Source organism: Lissotriton helveticus, chromosome 2_1, assembly GCF_964261635.1.
Source record: "Lissotriton helveticus chromosome 2_1, aLisHel1.1, whole genome shotgun sequence".
NCBI lineage: Eukaryota > Metazoa > Chordata > Amphibia > Caudata > Salamandridae > Lissotriton > Lissotriton helveticus.
In genome coordinates this window covers 1955081333-1955107757 of record NC_136059.1, presented here as the reverse complement: position 1 = coordinate 1955107757, position 26425 = coordinate 1955081333, and the positions used below count along the sequence as shown (strand labels likewise).

The 26425-nt window shown below is 44.0% G+C and overlaps 1 protein-coding gene across 2 annotated transcripts in view; it reads left to right on the top strand.

The window, feature by feature from the left end:
- TTC29 (tetratricopeptide repeat domain 29) overlaps window positions 1-26425 on the top strand; it is a 1214048-nt gene that overhangs the window by 1043185 nt on the left and 144438 nt on the right. For both annotated transcript variants that reach the window (XM_078677661.1, XM_078677660.1), the window contains exon 11: window positions 24886-24930. In XM_078677661.1, the coding sequence (XP_078533787.1) occupies window positions 24886-24930 (45 nt within the window). The remainder of the gene's footprint in view (window positions 1-24885; window positions 24931-26425) is intronic.

The window sequence follows — 26425 nt, the reverse complement described above, 5'->3', positions numbered from 1 at the left end:
GAGGGTAACCTGTATATCCCCAGTAGGGGAGTCAACCAGCTCCTTCTTAAGGAGTTTGAGATCTGTCTCCAGCCGACTAAGAGCAGTGCATTTGTCACTCGGCATCCCTCCTCCTTTTTTAATGCAAATACCTCACATGGTGATTTTGAAAGCCTCCCATACCGTTGCTTGTTGAGAGACCGAATCTATATTCCTGTATTTCCTGTCTTACTTCCCCTCTGAACGCAGCATCTAACAGTACTGTTTGAGAAAGCCGCCAGGCTAAGTAAGGCGTGCCGTTGGTCGGAGGAGCTAATGTCATCTCCACGGTGATCTGAATGCATTCATGCCAGGTGCTTGATATGGGTCACCAAGGGGCCCAAGCCTCTGGAAACAATTCGATAATCAAGACTCGACCACATGGAGTGCGTTGCAAAATAATGAATGCCCTCCTCTAGTGCCAGATGAAGGTGTCTCCAAGCGTCCAAGAGGCAATTTTCAGCAATATTGCCCTGCACCTGACACTGGGTGGCAGAGTACTGATGGGGTTAAGGATGTAACCTATTGTGTTGTGGCTCTAATGCTGTGTTGAAATCTCCTCTCCATATCATATATGTAGACCCAATGTCCATCACATTCCCCCTTAAAGTGGTAAAGAAAGCTTGGTTGTCAGTGTTAGGACCATAACAACACACTAAGGGGACAGGATATGATGCCAATTTGTCCCACATAAGGCTAAAGCGCCCCTGTGTATCCTGGAGGGACACCATAGCCACATACGGCGTGCATTTTAAAATCAGAATCACTGTGCCTCTGGCATATGTAGAGTAGAAGACAAAGCATCTGTGATCCGCCCATCTAGCAGCATAAATCGGAGCCGTCAAGGGTCTAAGATGTGTCTTCTGTAACATCACAATTTGAATGTTGTATCTGTCTAATTAGGCTAAGACCTGTTGGCATTAGCGTGGATTTCCCAGCCCCCGGATGCTCCAGGTCATAAAATGAACTTCTGATCTCTCCTGGTGCCCTGTCATGGCATCAAGAAGATGCACATCAGGATTCCCAAGTGTCAAGTGTGTATCAACATGCATGCGTAGATCAGTAATCTTTGTACATTCCAAACTTCAACATGCTCTGTGTCCTCCAGAAAATGTTATCCTCCCACCTCCTCCCTCCCACTACAACAACCTAAACTTGTCGTAGTCAAAGTGCCCCCAACAACAATAAGAAAAAGAAGTAGGCTAAACAGTTCTAAGAGTGGTTCACCCACTAAGATTTTGCAGCAAACAGCTATAGGCTGCTACCTCATGGAACCACCCTCTTAGAGGACCTATAGGGGTTATTCCCCATCCCCATTCCACAATGATAAAAGGGCAATTGAGCGAGTAGAGAAGAAGAGTAATAGTAAATAGATAAAAAGAGAAAATAAATATTAAGACAAAGATAGAAAAACCGAGTGATCTGATAGAGATCACAGGGCAGCACAGGGTCCTTTTCTTCGCAGCCCGGGCCGCGTTTAGCTGCTTTTAGAGGCGTCTGACATTAGGGGTAGGCACCACGTGTTCGATATCCCAATACACTCTCCGGTCACGTACAAGGCTCCTCAGCACACAGAGTGCAGCCTGTCAAGCCTGTGCCTACTGCCCAGCCCTCAATCTGCTCTCTTGCTAAGTATGCAGCAGCAATGGAGTGGTGTCCCCCTCAGGCAACAGCTGTCGCTGTGGCGGTGCCACGCGCCTTGGTCACAGGCTGCTCGACTCCAGGCTCTCTCCCGCCAAGGCCTTCGACGTCTGGGCTCCACTCGCCACAGCTGTAAGCAGCTCAATTACTGATTGGGCACCATTGTTCGATATCACAGGTATTCCACTCTTCACCTCACATATGTGGATGGTTGCTCGTAACAGCCACATCCAGCTGCCCCTGCCCCAGGCTAAAATTCACTTCAGCCTCGCTGTGCCACAGCGGGCCGAGTCTCACAGGCCCCGCGCAAGAGGGCTCCAGATCCCACAGCTGGCGGGGACGACAGAGCAGCCACCAAGGGGGCTTCGGAAATCTCACAGTCCATAGGGCAATGTGGCCTTCATTTGAGTCAGCCGAAGTGGATCACTGAGAAGTATTTTGTCAGATATGCGTCCCGGGCCACTGCAGCCTCACATCAGTGCATCAGTGCGGCCATCTTGCGTGCAGGTCCTCTAGTGCCCCCGTTCATGCAAGAGTGGAGTGCAATAACAGTTCATTTTCAGAAAAGCTAATAAAAACTGCAGTAATTCCATCAGGTTCCTCTATTGAGGATTGTGCAGTCAGTAGAAGGGAGATTTTTTCAAGCAAAACGTGTGGTTTATTATAACCAAATTGAATTCATACCTTGTTCCTGTAAATAGCTGTTCAACTTTAATAACTAGTGAAAGCTCTTCAAATGACTGTAATTGATTAATGGTGGAAGGAGTTAATCCTAAATCCCATTGAGGAGTTTTAAGAGGTCGAGGGAGGGGGCGGGGCATTTCCCCTGCTATTCTTGAATTTGTAGAACATTAATGCAACTCATCTGTGCAAAAACTGAACCATCCAAAACAGCATCTATACTCTACAATTACACTGTGCCCCATCTGTTAATGGATTTATTCAGTGACAATGGGTTTGCCTCTTCACATGCAAACTCCACCTTCACAGCACACACATGATCTACTTATCATGTAACATTCCTTCAAAGAGCATACATGTAAGAAATCCCAGAATGCCTATTACTTTACCTCTTGTGACACATCAAATCCTCCCAGCAGCTGCTTCATCGAAACACAACAGAGTCTTGCATTTTCCCACAATGAGATTAGGGATTAAATAATGCCAACTCAGCAACTTCCTGATCTCTTGACAGCAGAATTCCAGGTGATCACTCGTGTCAAAGAGGATGCCCTCCCATGTCCACACTGCCAAGAGAAACCTACTCTGGCTCCTCAAATAAACATGCATCCTATTCAAGATTGAATCATCTATGAAACTTACAGCCAAGGAACCTTTCTATCTAGCTGATACATTTTCTGTCTTCCTTTTAAAAGAACCAACCTGATCCCAACCTTAACACAACTAGACATACAAAGATGCTCCTAGGAAAGGTACTGCAAGCTAGCCTTCTCAATAAGTCTCCTGACCATGAATCTTGATACTATTTCCTTAGCATTCTGCTTCTCTCACTCCTCATTCCTCCAACGATTCACCACAAAGCTGAAATTATCCAGTGTATGGACCCAGTCATTTCAGACCCTGATTACAACTACTGAGAAATTCCATTGCAGATACAATCTCCTGTTTGTGCTGAACTGGGATTCGAAGTTGGGTGGAATTTGCCTAAGTACTAACTTTCACTTGCACTATTTTATTAACTACAATTCACATACTCCACACTATTTTCCCACAAGTTTAATGCATGAAAGGCGGGCAAGGATATTGTTGGCAAACAGCACGGAATTCCAATTTTTGTATTCTGTATTATGGTTTAGGGTTAAGTATTCCAAAACACCCTCGAGCATGTTCTAGTGCAGTATCTTCCAAACTGTGGGACGCGGCCCACTGATGGGTCGCCAGCCTTTTTTTGATGGGTCAGGAAAGTCCAAGCAAAAAATGAATCTGTATTTATCTTATCACATCGACTTTGCGTCAATGACTTTTACACGCATTAATATTTGTGTCCAAATAGGTTTATCAGTAGAACGGTATGTCTGTGCAAATTTAGAGGCCCTTTGAATGGAAAATGTGCCTTGTGTAATGACAGTGCCCTCCACATAATACTTTAATTACATTAAAACATCGCCCGCCTCATTTCCTTTAAAGTTAGGTGAGTCGCAAAAGTTTATTGTTGTGAAAATTGGGTTGTGGTTCTAGAAAGTTTGGGAAGCACTGTTTTAGTTTGTGCAGTTTAGAATTATGCATTGTTTGGCAGCAAGACCCTATCCGGGTTTTACCTGACAAACGCAGAGGGCCAGATGCACGACCATTGCATTTTGCGGCTCGCTATTTGTGACTCACAAAACAAAATGTACTAATGTGACATTTAGCGATTCCCAAAAGGGTCGCAAATGACCTACCTCATCAATATTCATAAGTATGGTTGTAATTTGTGACCCATAGGGAATAGGTTATAATCACAGGGATGTTGGCCTGCTGGGGACAGCAGACCACCATATCTGTTTTGCTTTTTAACCCGTTCAGCGCGGCGCGAATTTTCGCGCTGTGCTGAACGTTCTAAAAAACGGGTGTGGTCATGACGGAACGGTTCCGTCATGAGCACAGCTCAACCGACGGTCATGACGGAACCGCTCCGTCATGAGCACCGAAGGGGTTAAATAAAAAATAAAAAATTCCAAATGCAGCCAATTTTCCTTAAAAGAAAACAGGATGCATTTAAAAGAAAAAAATTAAAAGTTTTCTTTTCATTTTTTAAGGTCAGGCAGTGGTCCATGGGACAAATGCCTGCTCCTAAAAAATATGTTTGCATACATTCACAAAGGGAAAAGGGTCCCCTGTGGATCCCTTCAGGTGTGTGACTGTCTTACCACCTACTTGAAGGAATGTATGACGGTATAATGAATGCCATTAGGCCGACAGCTGCAATTACGAAAGCGTTAGTTCGAAGCTGGCATCATCACAACAGTTTCTATAACATAGTACATGTACTGATGTACTACATTCATGAAACTGGCTTGATAATGCCTGCACGTAGGATGGTACCTAAGATCCTAAAAATAATGATTGTCTTATTCCCACAGCCACTTATCATGCATCTTTCAATAATTTAAAAGTCCAATTACTTGCTTTTGTTTCATTTTTCTAGTAACGAAAATACTTGCTGCTTTGACATTCTTTCACCGTTGTCTCCACGGGCTGGTCTGCTTGCGGTGCTTACTCCAGGGTAATTTGAGCTCCATGCCTAATCCACGGACCGATTCAGAGAATTGTGCAACACCCGCCCCTTCCCTTAGCCTGAATCCGCCCCTTCCCTTAACAATAAAACTGCCCCTTCCCTTAGCCCTAAAACTGCCTCTCCTTAGCCCTGAAACTGCCCCTTCCCTTAGCCTGATACCGCTCCTTCCCTTAACCCTAAAACTGCCCCTTCCCTTAGCCCTAAAACGGGAAACATCCTTTACGACGCAACAAAAAAGAGACCATAAAGGAATACCATTCACAATGTAAAACTGCGGGAGCTGCTTACACCGTGAGCACAGTGAAGCAAGGACAACATTGCCCACGTACTCTTTTCTCCGTTGTCAAAAAACTGACAGGCGCGGACACTATCCCGATTCCCCCAGCTTTGGATGAGGTCCAGTGTAATTCTATTGCGGACTTCTTCATTGCCAAGGTTGAGCGCCTATACGATTCTATGAGCGCCCCCTTGACAGTAATTGAACACCAACTAGGACAGGCTGCAGGGTACGAACAATCACTACCAACGGCGAAAGTCACAAACTGGCAACTGTTTGATGATACTTCGTTCCTCTCCTGCTTGAGCAGTGTAAGATCTGGCTCACCCCGTGATCCTGTACCTGTGAAAATTCTAAAGTTACTGGATCTCGAACCCCGGCGGGTCCTCATGGGACTCTTAAATGCATCTCTAACAGAGTCTCATGTGCTACAGGATTGGAAGCATGCAATGGTTGTTCCTCTCGTAAAAAAGGCAGGAGCCGATTTTGTCTAACCTCGCCAATTTTAGCCCCATATCCCTGCTGGCTGTCCTCTCAAAAGTGTTGGAAAGACATGTTAACATTCAGTTAAACCATCTTGTGGAAAGCTCGGGATACCTACACCCCTCCCAGTCGGGTTTTCGTGCGCATTATTCCACCCAGACCGCTCTACTCGGGGTGACGGAGAGTCTGCGGCACGGTTTCGACCGCGGGGAAACATCTGCACTCATCCTTCTGGATTTGAGTGCAGTGTTCGATACCGTGTCCCATTCCATCCTTTTGAACTGTCTCCAGTCCCTGGGAGTAGATGGTCCTGCGTTGGCCTGGATAGCCTCCTTTTTAAGCGAGCGCTCTTCCCAGGTTTTCTCCACAAAAGCTACATCTGCCACATGTCCATCGGCGTACGGCGTTCTGCAGGGGTCCATACTCAGCCTCTTATTGTTCAACATCTATGTTAGACCCCTGGCTACCATCGCGGAGGACGCCGGCCTGACTATTTTTTCATACGCCGATGATACCCAAATTGTTTTCTCTCTTTCCAGCAGTGAGTGTAACAGTGTATCGATCCTGAAGACCGGATTGTCACGTATAGCTGAGTGGATGCAGAGGCATCTCCTCAAATTAAACGGTGACAAAACCGAGATCGTTATTTTGGGGAAGCACAAAGATCTTTGGGGTCCGCAACACTGGCCCAGTGACATGGGACCCCTCCCCCAGCCACCCTCTGTGGTTCGCAACCTCGGATTTCTCATAGACGAAAAACTCTCTATGAGGCAGCAGGCCACTAAGGTGGCCGCCATCTGTTTTGCCACCCTGCGATGGCTCCAGAAAATTCTATGGATGCTGCCCCATGCCACCAGGAGAACCATTGTCCAGGCGTTAGTAACTTCCCGTCTGGACTATGGGAATGTCCTCTACCTCGGTGCCGACGCTGCCACCATTAACAAACTCCAGGTGGTACAAAATTCGTCGGCCCGACTTCTTTGTAACATCCCGAGGAGATTATCGGCCTCACAGGCTCTTCGCGATCTACATTGGCTTAGGATCTCTAGTCGCATAAAATTCAAAGCCCTGTGCTATCTTTTTAAAATTAAGGAGGGTTCGGCCCCAAAATATTTGCAGAGTCTCGTCCAACCCTACAAGCCTAGTCGCACTTTAAGATCTTCCGCCAACTGCGACTTTGTTGTTCCAAGATTTAAACTCGTAAAAATGGGGGGTCGGGCCTTCTCCCATTTAGGCCCCAAATACTGGAACGCGTTACCTATTGCTTTAAAATCAGAAGCTAACCTACTCTGTTTCCGGAGAAAATTGAAAACTATACTCTTTCAATAGATTTAAATGCCGCTATGATTGATTTATGGTACTGTTGTTGTGTCCTTTTCTTCTCCAGTCTATCCCTGGCGCCGGGAAACCCACTGCGGGTAGCTGTTGCGCACTATAAATTCAAATAAATAAATACAACTTTTACCACGCAGTGCCTTTACAACGCAGGTTTTTCAACGCAAGTCATTACAAAGACTTGCGCTGGGGGGCGCTGTAGGATAGGTAATAGTTTAATTTACTATCCAACACCTTCCCTACTATCCACGAGGACTGGAGTTGGAATAGTAAATTAAACTATTCACTATCCAGCACCCCCTAACGCAAGTCGTTGTAACGACTTGCGTTGAAAAACCTGCGTGGTAAAGGCATGCGTGGTAAAAGCATGCGTTGTAACAACGTACATCCCCTAAAACTGTCCCTTCCCTCTAGCCTGAAACCACCCCGTTCCCAGCTTCATTCGCCTCATCTAATGGCGTGATTGTAAACGATTTGACATAAAGACTGAGTACTAATCACGCCCTCGTGATGCCGCTTTCGTTCTAAAGGCTTTTCGTGATAAAGCCTTCGTTCAAAAGGGCGTTTCCCACTTGAAATAGGTGGTAAACTGCGAGCACAAAACAACCATACATCCTCCTTCAACTTGCTATTAGGAAGGGGCGCCCTTGGCATGCCCCTTCCTAAAAGCGACTCGAAAACCCTGTTTTCCAATTCAGTAATAGGTTACCGACTCGCACAATAGGGTTTAAACGTGCTACAACCATTTTTAGCGGTCGCAAACGGTCTTACATCTAGCCCCTTGTCATTTGCACATAGGCAAATACCACATGTGCAAATACTGCAGGGGCAAAAAACACCAACTTGGAGTTCCATTTGAGACACAAACGAGATTTAGCACCAGCAATGGAATTAGCCTCATAGTTCTAATTAGGACCTCATTGTTGGGTATATCTAAAAATCTCATACACTTATAACACAAATGAAACTCTTATTTACAGATTAACGAAGCCACTATAGTTTACCAGCACAGTGATTACATGCTGAATGGGGCATGAAAAACGACGAAAACGGTGCAAATATTTGTTTTCCTTCAGTATGTTAAAATGAAAATGACTTTGAATGAGGTAATATAAGCAGCATTGATTCTCCTAGTAATGTTAGATTTGCCGTTTCATTTTCGGCCGCTGTCGGGACTTGTCGTAATACAGTAGTTAAAAAACATGCGAACATACACGCCCGGCTCCCCGATGACCGCTAACTTGACACGTAGGACATGACAGCCGAGCTCAGGCTACCACAAACCTAATCCGGGGTTTCCATCATGTCACTCGCCTCCTTTATTTCATTACACTTTGGCTCGGCCCCCAGTGGAATCGGCTTCATAAAGTCTGGAAAAATAGGAAAGAAAGCAATTTATTTCTGTTTTTGCCCGGACTCACAGCAGGCGTGGAATTCTCTAAAAATGCAAATAGTCCGTGCATGGCGCAAGTGAAACCAGGCATCTAAAGCTCTTAGTGGGGGCTCCTTCCCAGGGCTAATGCTTTTTACCTAGAGATTGAATAAATCGATCTATGTATCATAACATCTTCACTGCTTATAATTTTGATGTAGGAGAGTGTGAGGGGGACTTCGAGGGCGGCCTCCCTTACCGCCCAGGCAATTGATTCAACTTGTTAATTTCACTATTAAATCCCGGGCATATCAAAATAATCAGCAAGAACACGTGCAGCAGAAATCAATACAGATCGGCCTGCTTTCAGATCTGTAAAATGAAGGATTTACAAAGAACTTAAAGTATAAACGCAAACACCCAATCTAAGCCCTTACTTATGTCCTGTGCTTTAAAACAAGCCCAGGGTAAACCAAAAAATCAACTGTTCAATTGGAGCAGAAATTGTGTCCTCGAGTTGCATTATAAATACCCAAGATAACTGAGATATTTAATGATAACGTTATGCCCTAATCCTGCTGCATATTGCTTAGACCAAAGCTAGCGATAATTAGAGAGGAGAGCCTTTGAGCGACTAGTGTGCAGTTCCATCTGTCTCCTCGTGGTCTTCTATCCAGTCTCCTCAAGCCCTTGATCAAAACTCGTCAATTTAAAGTCATAGTGGACCCGTCCCGTAGTCTCAGCGGAGGACAAGAGAATTCACTCTCACTAAGACCGAGGAACCAATGTCAGATTCTTCTTATAGTCTAGTAGCAATAGCTCTGAACAACGAAACCCCCTCAATAAATACTGGCACTCTCTCAATCGCAACCACGGGAAGGTGATCCTAATTTCTCAACCCTTTTAGGATTAAGGCCTAACCAGAGGATATCTCGGTCCTCAAGAATAAAGGGCCTCATTTAGAGGGTAGCAGAGGACATAACCTCCATCACCCTCTCAGACTACTGCCGGCAAAATTTTGAAATGACCGCGAAGCCAGTGGTCATCTCTGTTCATTGAAGAGAACTGCTGTCACTGCAATTCCTTTCAGTGTACTAAAAGTTGGTAAACAACCACCGTCCGTTTGATGGCCATCCACCAATCTTTTAAGCCTTTTTTTGTATTTTCCAAAAACAAACCCCCAAACACAGGACTTTGTTCTTTTTTTTTTTTTTAAGAAAAACTAATTCCCCCTAGTTCCTAGGAGTTTCCTCCCGGAGTGTGGAGGCCATTTGATGGACAGGAAGAAATGATACTTTCCACCCTCAATGGGAAGGGCTGTGTGATGTCCTCCTCTTTTTTGAGCAGTATTCCATTGATGGAGTTAACGTGGGCTCAGTTCAAGAATACTTAAGGTCCCCCAACTCTAAATGAGGCAGGCGGGCTGAGCATTTGGCGGGCAGGGTACTCGATCACGTTTGCAATGGAGCACCCTGTCCGCCAAACTCTAAATCAGTCCCTAAGTCTTTACTTTAGTGTGGTGTGTGGGCTTCGGCGGACCGGAATAACAAGCGGGGAGGCCAGATATAGTGAGCTATGGCTAGCGGTTTTTATTGTTGCCGAGTACAAGAGGGGATATGCAGTCTCTGGTATGGGAAGCCTTGTATCCACGATGGTATCCGGATAGTATGGCACGTTGTACAGGAAAGTACCGGGGTCCGCTTCCCGCTGCTGGGCTGTGGTCGTCAGGGCGGTGTGTTCTCTTTTTCTGCTGGGTGGGGTCGTCTGGTCTCGTGGATTACACCGATGGGCCTCGGAGGTTTGAAAAGAGAGAAAGTGCAGGGCCGTTAGTCCTTGACTCTCGTGTATAACGTATACTGCCACCGTCACCGGGATGTGGGGGGAATACGGAAAATGCGATGGTGAAGAAAGGGGCGGGCGGGGAGGTGGAAGAGACAGACGATAGAGGGAAGGGGTGAGTAGGGTGTTAGAGGGGGTGAAAGGAGAACTATTTATCTATATACAGTGCAAAAAGTGCTCAGGGTTGTGTAGCTTTATACAATATTTACAACTATATCTACAAGGGACACACGGAGAAGGTTGACGGTTACTCACGTGGCCCGCCGCAACTCCCTGGTGAGTCGCGGCCGCTCTCCAGCCACCTCCTGAGGACTCCACCAGTCCTCAGACCACACGTCGCCGTCGGCGTCCTCCTCCTCTTCCTCAATTTGACTCTACGACTTCTCGCCGCTCACTCTCCGCTCCGGTTCCTTCCTTGCTGTCTCCTGCCACGAGTCCGCTGGTGGGAACCTCGTTTCCTGTGGACCGTCGGCTTTTCTGTCTTCCGGGTCGCAGTTGGGGGAGGGACTTCCGGGGTCAGGGAGAACTGCTTCCGGTATCCCGTTTGTCGCGATGGGATCCTGTCGTACCTGCAGAGGAAGAGAGAGAGAAGAATTCCTGGGGAAGGGGAACAAGGTGCAGTCGGGGTTAGACACGTTGGACCCCGCGCGAGGATGCTTCCCCGCTGAGGTAGGGACCGTGACCTTTCCACATTTAGTCAATAGCAAAAAAAAAGTCATATCCTATTAAAAAAGAAGAGCAGCATTGATGCCTTGCAAACCTGACTTATCTTTCATAATCAGTCTTGAAAAGAAAAAGAAGTCTGTCTAAGAAGTTAATAAGCATTCCCTGTACCAAAGAAATAGTGGCGTATGCTAACTCAACTCACCTAAGATTTTTGCAAGCTTGACCTCTTTGAAGCTGGTGTCCACTCACAGTACTGCCCTTTACATTTACATGTAAGGAGAGGGACCTCCAAGATGCTGAATGCTAAAACCCTAGAGTTCTATGTGCCTCTCAAGCCAAATGCAAAACCAACAGTTGATGGACAGAATGCAGAACAATGTCATACATTCACCCCAGTACAGAGATCTGGGCCTAAATCCATCGTTTTTTTGCACTCCACACCACCCCAGTTCAGGCATAGCCATACCCTGATGATGGAACCTTAAGAACAAAATGCCAAAAATAAAAGATAGGGTGATTGGTGAGTGAATAGAGGACAAGTGGAATATTATCATCACAAATGTGCCCACAGCGACAAAACCTGAGCTATGAGCACCACTTACACAGAAAACCTTGGGTTGGCTTTGGGAGAGTGACAATGGAAGTGTATTTCAGTTAGCTGATTCCATGAAAGCATACAGACCACATATCCCCAAGTGGCGAGTGGAGGCTAGTGACCTTTAAAAGTGATGGGGTGTAATCCTTGGCTGGAATTTCAGCGAGTGAGACTGACTTCTTCTTGGAGGGTTCTGGGAATTGACTCACTCTCACTGTCACTTAGTTTCACTCGATCATTTTCAGCCATTCGGATGAACTTACTTTCATTTGCATGTCCACTCACATTTACTCACTCTGACATTTACTCACTCTGACTTACTCAGTCTCACTCACAGAATTCACTCGTAGATAACAAAAACGACTAGAAAACAAAGAGGGCATAGCCCTGGAGCCCATACAGGTGAGCTGCTTTGATAGGAAAACGGTATGTGTCAGCTATAAAGATGTGTTCCCATATTTTTTTGGCGCATTTACTCCCTTTTTGCTTCTATAAGGTGATGTGGCTGAACAAGTTCAAAGATGTAAAAGAAAATTTGACTGAAGTGCACAGGTGCCTCTAGATGTTTTCCTATGAAGTGGGTCCGCACCCATTTTTTTATCCTTCTAATTTTATCTTATTTGCTATCAGCTTTGATATAATTATTTTATTTGTAAAATAATTTTTATTTTTCCCCCGTTTTACTTTTCTTCACCAATTGTATGTCTCATTTGAACAACTCCTGCATTATTTGTTGTGTAATGCTGTTGGCCTGGTACACCATAAGGCTTATGACCGAAGTGGGTTTTACTAAATATTCAAAATGTGGGCATCTTATTTGAACCCCACTTAGACATAAACTATGAATTGAACCCTTGAACCACGCAAACTCTAGTAAAATGTCAACAAGAAGAATGCACAATGTCAAATTCACTTTCAAACAGTAAGTTAGTTGTTTCTTCACCTGAACATTACATGTGTTCAGATTAGCATGGAAATTGCATGTTGGTGATGGAGTAAGGGGATCCTGGGGGGGGGAATACTTGGGAATCACCTTGGGATGAGAAGAGTTGAAGCAGATGCTATTCTTATAACCATTGTACTCGGAAATATTTCTACTAATCTATACTACTATAATAAAGGAGAAACTTTCAGGCTTTGAGGCTGGTAAACTCCAGAACCACTGCGCCAATCTACACACCCGATACACCGTAGAAAATCGTCAGGGTGTGTAGATGGTTATAGGCTATATAAAGTTTAAAAATAAACCTTATTTATAAAATTTATATAAAAAAAAGTAGTCCCCCCAAAGTAGCGCTGGCCGCGACGTGCGTGCTCACGTCGAGGAGCGGCGTCAGAGGAGCGGCGGACATGACGCGGGGGAAGAGCGGCGGCGGACAAGCAGTGAGGAGCAGAGCGGCGAGGAGCTGTCAACTCAGGAGCGGCGGCTGAGGTAAGCAGGCGGGTGTCGGGCCAGGCGGGGGACGGGGAGTTACAAAAGGCAATGTCGGGGCGCAACTTCTTCGAAACGTGCATGGTCCTGTGTGGTGATGTATGAATTTCGGACCCTTTCGCTCAGCGCCCAGATCCGATTCCATTTCCATTCACAGCGCAGAAGTTACCTCAGGAAGTGAGCCAACAGTCCCATCCTTATTTCTTCTCGCATGGAAATCCCTCGCTCTGAATTTTGGAACAGTGAGATGCGCACACCTGTCCTCTCTCTCGGCTGTAGGCAGGCTGTACGGGAAACAACATTTTTCCCCGAAGACTTTGGAACGCAATGTCATTTTAACGAAACTGGCATAACGACAGTCTCATTAGTATGTCAGTCTTTTTACCGATATGTTTAATATGACGCTGTTGTCACTGATTTATGCGCACCTCTAGGAGTGACTCAGAGCCGGAGCTAGATATGCAAATTTAAAGTGCAGGCACTTACTACCCTAAAGCAGTTCTTTCCTGTTTCGCTTGCATTTAAGTAAAAGAAGTGCATGCGCTCTGTCACAGTCACATAATCTAGATCTGAATGCTGACAAAAACTAAAGGATTAAAACGTGCAATTTGTGGCTTGCCTCCGTAAACGGGGCCCGGGCTGCTGGGCAATGTCGGGGCAGGCGGGGGTCGGGGAAGCCTGATTGCTCCCGGACAAGGTCAGGACGGGCTGCTAGTGTTGATATATATTTTAAATCCGGGAATTGTCTGCAGCCTGCCATAAAAGCAGATGCGATTAATCCCCAGGGTAGTTTGGAAGGGGGACATAAATTACATGGGGTTCTGGGTCCCTTAACCCAGTATCTCCAAAGGAGCAGAGTGGGCCAGAGTAAGTGCTCGAGGACCATCAGTGCAACCGTAGTAGGTTGAGCACTACAAATGTAACAGGGTCTTGCCCTTTGTCAGAAAGGTTGTCCTTTCCTGTCCCTCAGTATTTTAGGTTGCACACTCGGTTTTCAGATCAGAACTCCTAACACTGTTGGAAAAGAGGATGTTCCATTTTGTATTAACAATTAATCTTTTCTGAGGCTGTGGTCCACTTAAGCCCCACATACATAATGCATGACATATTATGGGTTTAAATGGGATGAGATTGTAATACCTGGTTGGGCAAATCAGATCCGATCCTTGTGTGACAGTAGTCAATATGAATATATGAGGTAAAATAATACATTGATGAATACATGTATTTATTAAAATGTAAAGCTGGTATTTCCAGAAAGAAAATTGTTTTTATGAAAATAATAATTTTTGTTAGGGGAAAATTAGGTTACTTTTCCAAAATGAAAAGTGTGTATTTGATAGAAAAGTATACATGTTTACATAAATTGCACACTAATTTTTGGGGATAATAGAAGTGCATTTCCATATATATATTTTTGAAGTAGAGCATTGAGTAATAATTTGAGCAGATTTGTGAAACTCTGATCTGTATTTTTTGAGATTCTAGTTTGAGGGGGCATGATGTTAAAATGAAAGTAAATACAATCTCAAAGTGCAGGCAGATCCTTTGAAATTTATGATACATTTATAAACAAATATGATACCTCACGTGCTGTCATTAGTAATAATAAAAATATGTTATCAAAAAGGCAATAAGTCAACTGATGATCTTTTACCACACATGCTTTAACCCCACCAATACCTTTATAAAACACACACACACTCTGACACACTCTCTCACACACTTTGTAAGGGGAGTTAAGGTTTAGCGTTGGTAGTGGTAAGCGGTAAGAATAATTTCAGGGTTTAAGGGTGCGCAGTGATAAAGGGACGTACATGAGGGCTTCATTAAAAATAGGGATATTTGGTGTCAGACATCTTGTCTTAATAAACCCAGTGTCGGATTTGGTAATGCATGCCCCCAGAGGGTACCTAAGAGGTGACCCCTTAAAACCCTACAAGCTACAAGTGTGCTGACTGACTAGTTTTGCCAGCTCTATCAGACATGTTTCTGACCCCAAGGGTGAGGGCCTTTGCTATCTGGGAGCTGTAAATAAAGCCTGCTCAGGCAGAGGGTGCTTGGCACCCCTGCCGACAGGATGACCTGTGGATTAGCATTTCATGGCCAGTGAACTTCAAAGAGGTCCACCGCGTTTAGTATGCAAATTTGGCTTCTCTCACAGGAAAGGAAACTGACCCCTTTTCTCCAGAGCTGTTTGGCACCTGGACTGGTTGGACAAATAGCTAGGCAAGCCAGGTGTGTCCACCCTCAGCTGAGCAGCACCCATGAACTGGGCTACATGAAGTGGATTCTGACTTTTCAGAAGTGACCATCTTAGTGATTGCAAATTTAGGATCTCTGGGACAGGGCTATGCCCATTTCCTCCACAAAGCGGTCATGTAGGTTGCATAGTGGCCCATGGGGTAAGTAGCCCATTGCCTGTTACCTTATACTCCCCTACGACCCCTAAATTCAATATTTAGGGCTAGTCTGGCACCAGGAAACATGATCCTGCCAACCAGAAGAAGAAGGGCCGAAGTGCAGCGAAGTGCAGCGAAAGCAAGAACTGCAGAAGAAGCAACTGAATTGTTTTAACGCATTTTGCGCTGTGTACTTGAGCTGAAGCTCCAATTTTAATAGCCAGTTTAAACTGATGTAGTGATTGTATGCTGTTTTTATTATCACTCTGACAAATTTGAGCACTTACTCGCACTCACCAGCGATCCTTAATTTTCACCCGAGGACTGTTTCCGCCTAGTTCAAAGGCAACCGGCACTCCAGCCAATCGCGGTTGTCAAGGGCGGGACAGAGGCGGCACCTCACGGAGCGTCGAGCGGTTAGCGCTCTAGACCTCCGCTTCCTGGAGGGTATTTAGGCTGCGAGGAGGCCGACATCCACGCGGTAAGAGTTGGTGGCAGCTACTCCCCGCTGGGCGCCGAGCATTGAACACTTTGAAAGCAGCTCGTTTTCAGAGGCTGTCAATTGTTTTAACGCATTTTGCGCTGTGTACTTGAGCTGAAGCTCCAATTTTAATAGCCAGTTTAAACTGATGTAGTGATTGTATGCTGTTTTTATTATCACTCTGACAAATTTGAGCACTTACTCGCACTCACCAGCGATCCTTAATTTTCACCCGAGGACTGTTTCCGCCTAGTTCAAAGGCAACCGGCACTCCAGCCAATCGCGGTTGTCAAGGGCGGGACAGGGGCGGCACCTCACGGAGCGTCGAGCGGTTAGCGCTCTAGACCTCCGCTTCCTGGAGGGTGTTTAGCCACTCGTCGGCCCCAGCGCGCAGCGATGGCGCGCAGGGTAGGCGCCTCTGACTGCGCCAAAGACGAGCCTAAGACCAGCCCGTCTGTGCCCGTCCGGGCCAGACCGGGTCACGGGGCAGGAAACGCTGCTACAGGTAGGATCTCTGCGGATCAGCTAAGGGCTCTGCGCCCTAGTAGCAACAGTAAATGTTCCGTCCTAAAGCCTTCCCTAACGGGTACACAAGCATGTCCTCATTGTGCTTTTGCCCTATCCAATGTTCAGCCCTACCCAGAGGTCTCACACAATCGTAAGTCACCTACTCAATCCCCTGTTCAAAACCCCTGCATTTTCACTTTTTACACTGTTAATTGTAGATCACTGCCCCAACACAAAGCAGATATTTTCCACCTCTTAGCTGAAGAAAAACCATGTGCGGTATTTTTAACGGAGACCTGGCTGCATGATGGTGCAGGTCCCGATGTAGCCGCCGCCTTGCCCTCTAACTATACTATTGCTAGAGTAGATAGAGAAAGACAGGTAGGAGGGGGTATTGCTGTGATTTTTAACAGGGAGTTTAACTGTGATCTTGAAATGGTTAACATTCCCGGATGCGAAGCAGCATTTTTTAAAATTTCACTGAACCCAAACTTTATGTTTTCTGGTTTTTTAATTTATCGCCCTCCTGGAAACAGTAGTGTTTGGGCTGCGAATTTGGTTAATTTCATTTCGCCTTATTTTCTGAATGCCCAAAACCTGACTATATTGGGGGATTTAAATCTCCATTTGGAGGACAAATCAAATAGCATAGCTGTCAACCTCTTGGAGGATTTTACTACTTTGAATATGATACTGCGAAATGAGGGCCCTACTCACAAAGCTGGACATTTGTTGGACCCCATTATATCCAACATACAGGAGTTAAAATGGCTAAAAACTGACCCTATCTGTTGGTCTGACCATTTTTTATCTCTTTTTAGTATTACCCTTAGAGAACCTAAGCAGTCACGCTCCACTCGACCTCCGATTCTTATGAGAAACTGGAAAAGGCTGGATCTGACTGAGTTGCAGAATGCATTAAAGATATCCCCCCCCGTTTTGGGTGGTGATATGGAAACAAATGCGCTGGAAACCCATATTTGGCTGGAGAGAGCAGTTGACACTTGTCTGCCTGCTGCCAGGTGCAGAGGGAATGTTCACCGCCCCCCGGCTCCCTGGTACACTGAAGAACTTAAATTAGAAAAAACTAAGTGTAAGGCACTCGAGCGGAAATGGCGCAAACACTACGATCCTCTAAAAAAAGAAACATACCGTAAGGCCAGAAATCTTTATCATTCGGCCTGCACAAGAGCCAAAGCCTGTTATGTAACAGAGACCATTAACACTGCCGCCAATAAAGCGCGGACTCTTTTTAATACAGTCAAAGAACTAGCCAGAGCAAATTCTATGGCGGCTGCACGCCCCCTTACCACTCAAAAATGTCAAGATCTTGCCACCTATTTTGTGGAAAAGATTGAGACCATTATTGCTAATATTAATCCCCTGGTGAGGGATGGCAGAGAAGTTCCGTCTCCAGTAAGTTCAATAGGATACCGGCTTGACTCCTGGCCGTCCATCTCCTTGGACACCCTGAAATCCTTGGCTATTTCCATTAAGTCGGGCTCTCCTTGTGACCCTCTCCCTATTAGCATTCTGAGCCAACTTGATGACTCTGCTCTGAGGATCATTTCTGAGACATTAAATGCCTCTATCCATCTGGCAACAGTCCCATCGTCCTGGAAGCACGCCATGGTCAGCCCTCTGTTGAAGAAGCCGTCTGCTGATCCTGAGGTGCTGGCCAACTATCGCCCTATATCCCTGTTGCCTGCTTTCTCAAAAATCTTGGAGAAGCACATTCACGGTGTACTTTCAACATACACGGAGAATAACAACTTACTCCATTTCTCCCAGTCAGGTTTTCGGGCGGGCCATTCCACCGAGTCCGCCCTCCTGGGAGTCACCGAGAAGATCAGGGGGCTCTTGGACGATGGGCAAACGGTTGCTCTTGTCCTGCTTGACCTAAGCGCGGCCTTCGACACCATCTCACACAACAGACTGCTTACCAGGCTCAGTGAGGATGGTGTCGGAGGGACAGCGCTGGACTGGATTGGGTCCTATTTGAGCAACCGGACGTTTCAGATCTCGTCCTCTCAGGCTCAGTCAGACACCTTTTTTTCACCCCATGGCGTGCCTCAGGGCTCAATTTTGAGTCCGCTATTTTTTAACCTGTATCTCCGCCCTCTCGCCGATCTAGCAGAGCGAGTAGGTCTAGAACTCATGACCTATGCGGATGATTCGCAGATTATTTTTTCTCTCACCAACTCAGAGCCTTCATCCCCCTCTGCGCTGAAACTAGGTCTTCATGAAGTCTTCAGCTGGATGTCAACGAACCAGCTGAAGCTCAACGGGGAGAAGACGGAGATCCTTCTCCTAGGTAAAAACAGAGATCTGTGGCAGGATATCCATTGGCCGCCATCCTTAGGCGCTTTTCCTATCCCGACTACCCAGGTCAGAAATTTAGGGGTGTGCATCGATGATTCACTATCGATGAAACAGCAGGTCAATAAAGTGGCTGGCACTTGCTTCACTATCCTCAAATGGCTGCGGAAGATTATCTGGATGCTGCCTGTGGATACCCAGAAGACCGTAGTCAATGCACTTATTACATCTAGGCTTGACTACGGTAACATCTTATACCTGGGTTCCAACTTAGCCGTGATCAGGCGGCTTCAGCTTGTCCAGAACTCCGCAGCCAGGCTGCTGTGTAAAATCCCTCGGACAGCAAGGATTTCGAAGCACCTTAAGGACCTGCACTGGCTCAGGGTTGAGAACCGGGTCCGGTTCAAAGCTTTGACCTATATGTTTAAGATCAAGGCAGGAACCGCACCAAAGTATCTGCAAAAACTAGTTAGGCCCTACGCTCCTGCACGCAACCTCCGTTCTTCAAATGGAGCAAACTTTGTGGTTCCTAGATTTAAACTGGCCCGAGTGGGAGGGAAATCCTTTTCCCATCTGGGACCAGTCCTTTGGAACTCCCTTCCCTCAGCTCTACGAAAAGAGGAAAACGTTGCCAGTTTTAAGAAAAGCGTTAAAACCTGGCTTTTCAATAAATAATTGTGGTCTTTGACCGTGTTGCTTTCTGTGTTGTCGGTCTCTCAGTCCTGGCGCCGGGAAACCCTTTGTGGGTATCTGCGCGCATTATAAATACAAAAAATAAATAAATAAATAAAATAAATAATTGGCACCAGCCCTGCCAGGCTGTTCGCCTATTCTCGACAATTGCGCCAAATGCGTATTGTCCTGCAAGCTGCTGATCCTCCAAAGCTTTGGAGGACTGTCAGCCATTCCTCTAAAGACTCAGGAACTCCTGTCGAACAGCAGACCTGTTCCCCTCCATCTTGTAGGTACCAGAGACTGAGCTGTGAGACTCTAGAACGTGCAAACCTGACACCGGAAAGCACCACTGCACCCGAGCCACCTAGCCTGAACTGATGTGGGCCAATGGTACCAACGTGGTCCCCAGATTCCTGCCATCCTACAACGAAGAAGGACACTGAGGAGCCGCCAAAGCACCGACTATGAAAGAAGCAACTGATCCAGTACCATCCCCTCTGACCTGTCTGCTGTGCCCAACAGAGTGCACCAAAAATGGTCTCGTCCTGCAGCTGCTGAGCCTACAAAGCCTGGGAGACCTATCTGCCTTTTGCATGCCATTTGACAAAGAACCAGGGAATCCCGTGGAGCAACAGAGCTGCTTCCCTTCATCCTGCAGGCACTCCGAAGAAAACTGTGAGACTCAGGAACCGCAAAAACCAGACACCGCAAAGCGCCACTGCACCCGCGCTTTCTAGCCAGAGCTGAAGTGGGCCAATGGTGTATTTGTGGCCCTCCAGAGACACAGCCCACTTTGGACGTGCCCACAGTGGACTTCCCGACACTGCCTGCAGCCTCTGTTTGCCGGCCCCTTCCACGCGAGTGTTTGCGGTGACAAAAACCCAACACCTGAAGACACCTCTGCACCTGTCGCCCCTGGCAACGACAACCAAAGGTGTGCCTGCATCCTTGAGTCGCACAAGAGTTCAGCCCCCCTGTTGGTTAAGCCTGATTGGTCCCTCAGTCAAAGTTTGCAGTCTCTTTTTTGATGGACTGAGCTCTATAGACTGAATGAGGCACCCAGCCCTGTAAGGCACCTCTGCACCCGCCTGCCCCAGTGCTGCCCGAAGTGAACTGTTGGTGCTGCTGTGGACCGTGCACCATTTTCACCTTAGGTACAGAAGATTGGTCCCGTAAGTCGCTGTTGAGTGACCAAATGCAATACATGTATTTCCTCCATAATTTAACATTATCGCAAAGCACTTCAATTTCGATTTAAAGGATCAAAAACCAGTTATCTTCAAACCTGCTATTTAAAAAGTACTTGCCTGATTTTCGTGATCTTGGGGTGCCTACATTTATATAAAGGTAAATGTTGTTTATATATAAATGGGAGTGGATCTCCTTAATGAGTCATGAGGATCATTTATTGGCTGTGTGTGTGTGTGCTACAGTACTCCCTGATACGCCTAAGGCTGCTTGACCCCAACACCCTTAAAGAGCACCTAAGAATTGCTAGAACAAGCCCCTGTCCACTAGTATGGGAATGTATGTACTGTGCATGATATACCCCTTTTTGATTACCATACAAAGGCCCAATAGTGTCTGAGCTCTTCAAATAGAGCATCAGCAGTTCACAATTACAGCAGGGCAATCATATTACAGAAATCAGAAGGAAAGCGATGACCCAATTAATCTGTGCTGAGGCAAAAGTATACACAAAACAGCAAACGTTAGTGGGCTAAACACACTAGTTCAGATAGGTTTTCCCTTAAAGGCAATTGAGCTCAGGAAGAATAGTATAGGGATGATATGTTTGAAACGAGGACTCCTGGAGGTTAGATGAACAGAACAGTGACTTTGACAGGGGTTAGATGAATTTTATACATTTCTAGCAGAATAGAATTACTGTAATACAGTCTTGAGAGAAGCAGCGCTCGGACCACTTTCTCAAGTTATTGTTCTGTAATAAAAGCTTTTATCCCATGTATCAGTTTCAGATAGTTGTATGCAGTCTTGGCTATGATGATGTATTTATGTCAGTTGAGAATGTCTAGAGAATATCTAGAACGAAGCCAAGAGATTTGGAACTTTTAATGATGGTATTTGTGCATTCTAAGATGTCCTGAAGTAAAGCCAATTTTGAATTGGGTGAAACGAATGGTAAGGTGGGATAATCAAAACTCTCACTGTGTCACTGGGGAATTTTAGGCGGTGATGTGTCATCCAGTATTGGATGTGGTCAAATATCTTGGCAGATTAAAGTTATCGAGAATACACTACAAAGGGTCTGAGGGAATCTTTTATAGACTCAACGCGGATTAAATCCCCCAATTCTATTAATCACAAAACAAAATATATAATCTGCGGTCTGCAAAACTAATCTAGTTAACTTGCTAGAACAAAGTGCACCAGAAAAATGCTCTTAGGCTGAGTGTGACCAAAGCGGATCATTCACCGAAGTGACCATTGTCATAATTTGGGGTTCCAACCACACTCCCCTCTGTCCTCACTATTTTCTCAAGGAATACTGAGTGAGTTGTATCCTCTATTGTATCGTTTCAGAGGGAACAGAGAAAACGTAGAGCAAGGTTAGAGCCTGTATTTAGTTTTTAGGGAAATAACTCACTCACTTTTGCGTGATCCGCTTTGGTCACACTCAGCCTGAGAGCATTTTTTTGGTGCACTTTGTTCTAGCAAGTTAACTAGATTAAAGTTATCATCAGGATAATATAAACAAGTATTGGTAAATGCATTCGGTTTCGCCTATGTGATTAATAATAAGCAGTTTTATGTTGTAAGTTGTTGCTTGCTGAGTATTTGTATAATATAGGTTACAGAAAGTCTGTTAAAGTGTTATGACTTGTTTATGTACAAAAAGACAATATAGTGCGCTGTTACTAGTGATATAGTGCGAATAAGTAATAGCAACATTTTGAAAAATGAAATAAAAGAGGGAAATAATTGAATTAATAGATATCAAGGATGTGTAAGGCATCATCAGTGATTTCAAATATGTCTGTTTCTTTAATGCACTAGGCTGAAAGCAGGTTTTAGATCATCCAAAGGATTTTTATCACCAACAAACTGTTTCTGTGGGCGGTTACCATGGGTTCTAGCCAAGAGGGTGAGATCAGAAAGAGGACAGAAGTTGGTAAGGTCTTTTGGGTTATGTTCGACAATGTTTAAGAGAAGAGAGACATGTCCTCCTTAGGAAAGTTGATAAATATCCATTATGAGAGCCCTAGGTTGATGAAGTTGGTCCAGTTGGTTAAGAAATGAAGCCTTAGATCTTTCTCTAGGGTGACCCCTATGCAATCTAAGAAACGTACTGGGTTTGAGCTTGGAGATTGTGTTAAAAAGTTCAGTCACTGCTGCATCATACAAAATAGACCAAATGTTATATGATTTTCTGCTCAATATGTGACCAGAAGTGTTGGGGGAGGCAGCTTCAGGGAGGCTAAAATGTTTTTGAGTTTTGAATAAAAACCGGTAAATTCCCTCCAATTTTTCTTTGGGTCATCCATTGTGGCTCATTATGTCTACATTGAGCCTTCGGATTGCCTCATCGGATTTCATGCCCTCTTGTTCTACATGTGCCCTTTAACACTTGACTCTTAAGGTTGCAAGGCAAGAAAATCTGAGCATCACAGTGATGAATTTCAAGCTCTGCATCCGTGAAGTCATAGCCTGGTTGGGGCACCAGAGACCCAAAGCTACAGAATGACAAGTACAAGACCAAGTAAGACTGTGGCATTTCAGACCTCTATGGATCTACCTTTTGATGAGATAAGCAAGTACCCTTCCACAGCTCAGGAAATTTGTAATTTAGGCCCTCCTAAGTTGAACAAAGAATCTGCAGTTAAGGCAGTGTCTTCAGTCTTACTTTATCATAAGAGGGCATATGTAAGATCTTGTGTTTACCTACAGAAGAGAGCTGAACTGAAGCAATTTATGTTATATTACGAACACACCTTTATTGTAAACTTTCTATTTGCGTTGCTCTAGGTTTTAATGGCCACATTTTACTTAATCCAAAAAACTGCAGCTTGCTTGCCTTTTGCTAAAGCACATGTCTGTCATTGTGACTCTCCACTATTGGCCTACATTGGTATTTTAGTTGGATACTGCAAATTAAAGCTATGTGCCTCATTTATTGTGTCAGCTACACCATCTCATCCTATGCATCCAGCCTTTTAGTGTCTACTTACTTCAAATACTGCTATTTGGGAAGCTTGTCTTTTTCTGTAAACTTTTCCTTCGATTGACTACCTGTTTAAGTAAAAATGCACAAAATCTGCTTTTTGAGCTTAAATATATTAAACCTGTTTATCGTGCCTTCCACCGCAAGTATAGGAAACCATTTTGTTCCATCCCACTTTGAAATTGTTGTTTCTAGAACACACTTTTAACGGAGTATGAAAATCACAGTGAATGTATTTTGACAAGTAAATGTATCAGGGCTGTGCTATAGATCCTGAAACCAACAGGTTTTAGGAAAATTACATTTTCTCAGGAACTCAGCAAAATATTTAGTTAGTCCTACTAAAGAACAAATACTCTATGGAATTTCTTGAGTGTCACTACTATCCATATTTCCTAGTGGTTGAATCACTTGAATAATATTGCTTTAATTTTTTATGCAAAACATATTTAGCCATATTAATCACGATGCAAACCAAATACCAAAAAGAAGACTCAGTAGTATCAACAATTACCTATATTATTATTTTATCAAAAGTGTGTAATATCCTGCTTACCTGCCATTTTTTATGTGAATTGACATGCTCATTTCTGTGGAGATGGATAAAAAAATGGATCAATTTGTATGAGGTAGGATAGCAAATAGTGTCAATATTAAGCGAGTGACGAGAAAAAGGTCAAATGCAGTTGCTTCAAGGCATTATCTTTTTATGCCTTAATCAATTTATGGTAAGGTCTAAAATGAAAGAATGCCAAAAGGAAGCTTATTGTGTCTAAATTTGGCATTGGTTATTTTTATTTTCTAAGTTTCCTGCATGCAAAATGTATATGTCTTCATCTGTAACAGCGCCACCAATTCACTAATGAGAACAAAGTTTATTTCTGTCAGCTTTTAACTATTTTGTTTTGTTGGGAAAAATCTCCAATTTAAATGTCTTTTTGACAAAAACTACATTCAATATATTTTGAAATGTATAAGCAAATTGCAAGCATCCTCTTTGATTATAAATATTGCAGCAAGATGCTTTTTTATTGAAGAGATAACACAAACCATGAGATATCGTTTACATGCTTAAGTGTATCTTGATAATATCTTGATGTATTAACACAAATGAGTCTCGCTTATGCACAAAAGTGCAATGTAATTTATTCTGTTCTTTATCTTCGTCTTTATTCTTGGCTGCATCTTTGGACCTTTCATACACTGCTTCTTAGGCACTTAAAAATTAAATGGGTAAAATCTCGCTAAATGCTCTTCACACATGGGGATGCACCCACAACCAATCAGCTATGCTCCCACATTCATACCACTATAGGAAGAAAATCTGTTGCTTGTATTCCAGATCTCTTTTCCAGTTTCTATTTGCCTAGTAAAATCGTCCAGACCTCTTTAAAGTTGACCATCTTTCATTCCATTCCATAGGTACAGAAGCTGACCTCGTCATTAAGGGACAGGAGTCACAACTTGGTAAGTGATTTGATCCATCAGAAAACGACTTAATCACGATTGTCCTAGCTGAATGTAATACCTGTGCAGTCCTAGCCTATATGCTAGGACTACTTCTACAAAAGTGCAGTATGCAAATCCAGAGCATCAAAAGTTACTCAATGCTATTGAACTGCAATTTTGCCATCTCTTTAAAATGGCAAAATGTACTTATATAAATATATTTTACCAATCAGTTGTTTGAGTCATTCAGTATAGGTGAAAGAACATAGCTGCCAGTTTATATTGAATTATCTACTTATGTGTCGGCTCAGACCCTGAGCGGCACATGAAACAATGGCCTGCATCAGTCAATTTAATGATATACGAATGTTATCAACTTCTGTGATGACTGTTCCATAATAATCCCTACAGCATTTGGCTAAAATGCATTTCAGTTAGTCAATTCCTTAAGAAGAAATTCCCTGACTCAACTGTTACAGTGTGGCCTTCATAGCTCCATGGGGGCTCTACTGGGCATGATGGCTTGTAAATGTAAGGTTTTAGATAAAGAACAGCTAAATAGCAAATCTATGTTGCACAATTGTATATATTCTAGCCCTATTCCTTTGGATAAAAAGTTGCCAATGAAATGATCTTTTCCAAAAAAAGACAGGTATATATCTGGAAGGTAATTGAACAGTTGTATCTAGTTTGTCATTTGTAATAATAACTGTCTTGAACTATTTTTCCATGGTAATACTCTTGAAGTATTGATGCTTTATTTGCTGTTAAGCTGAACTTAGAGGTTGAAAAGATGGACCAAAGTTTTGAAAAACATCCCTCAAAAATGGAATGCATTATTTCTATGATCTATACGTGTACTGGGGAATTGTTTAGCAGTGTTGGCATAGCATTCTGTCCATGAAGGTAATCAGAAACTGAATATTCAAATTATAATAGGTGCCTTTTGACATCCATACCTACCTGAGTTTGGCTTCGAAAATCACCCCCTCCAGCAGAGAGAATGTGCTTTTTCACAAAGCAAGTGTGCATGTTCTAAAATGTAACATTAAATTAGTACAGTGCAGTACTTCATTATTCATCGGTATTTTGTATTTGGAAATGTCAAGTACTTTTTCAAGCAAGCTTTAAAGTGAATATGTATACTAAGGCACAAGTATTACCTATGGAATAAGCCAGATCCTTCAACAGGTTATCTCCCTGAGCACTCTTCTCACCATCCACTCTAGCATATTATTTAGCATTTCTGTGATTCCATATGAATTCGTTGGGCGCTTTAATTACTTTTATATTATTGTATGGGATTAATCATAGTCTGATGAGTATTGGGATCCAATTTTATTATTGTTATATTAATTTTGGATTATTAATTTCAGTTTAATCTGAGATAAATGTTTGATATTTTAATTTAAATGTCCTGTTATATAATATTTTTACTATTAGTATATTATTATTATTACTGTCTCATACATCATTTTTTTTTTACTTATTTACAAGAGAGACTCCCCAGCAG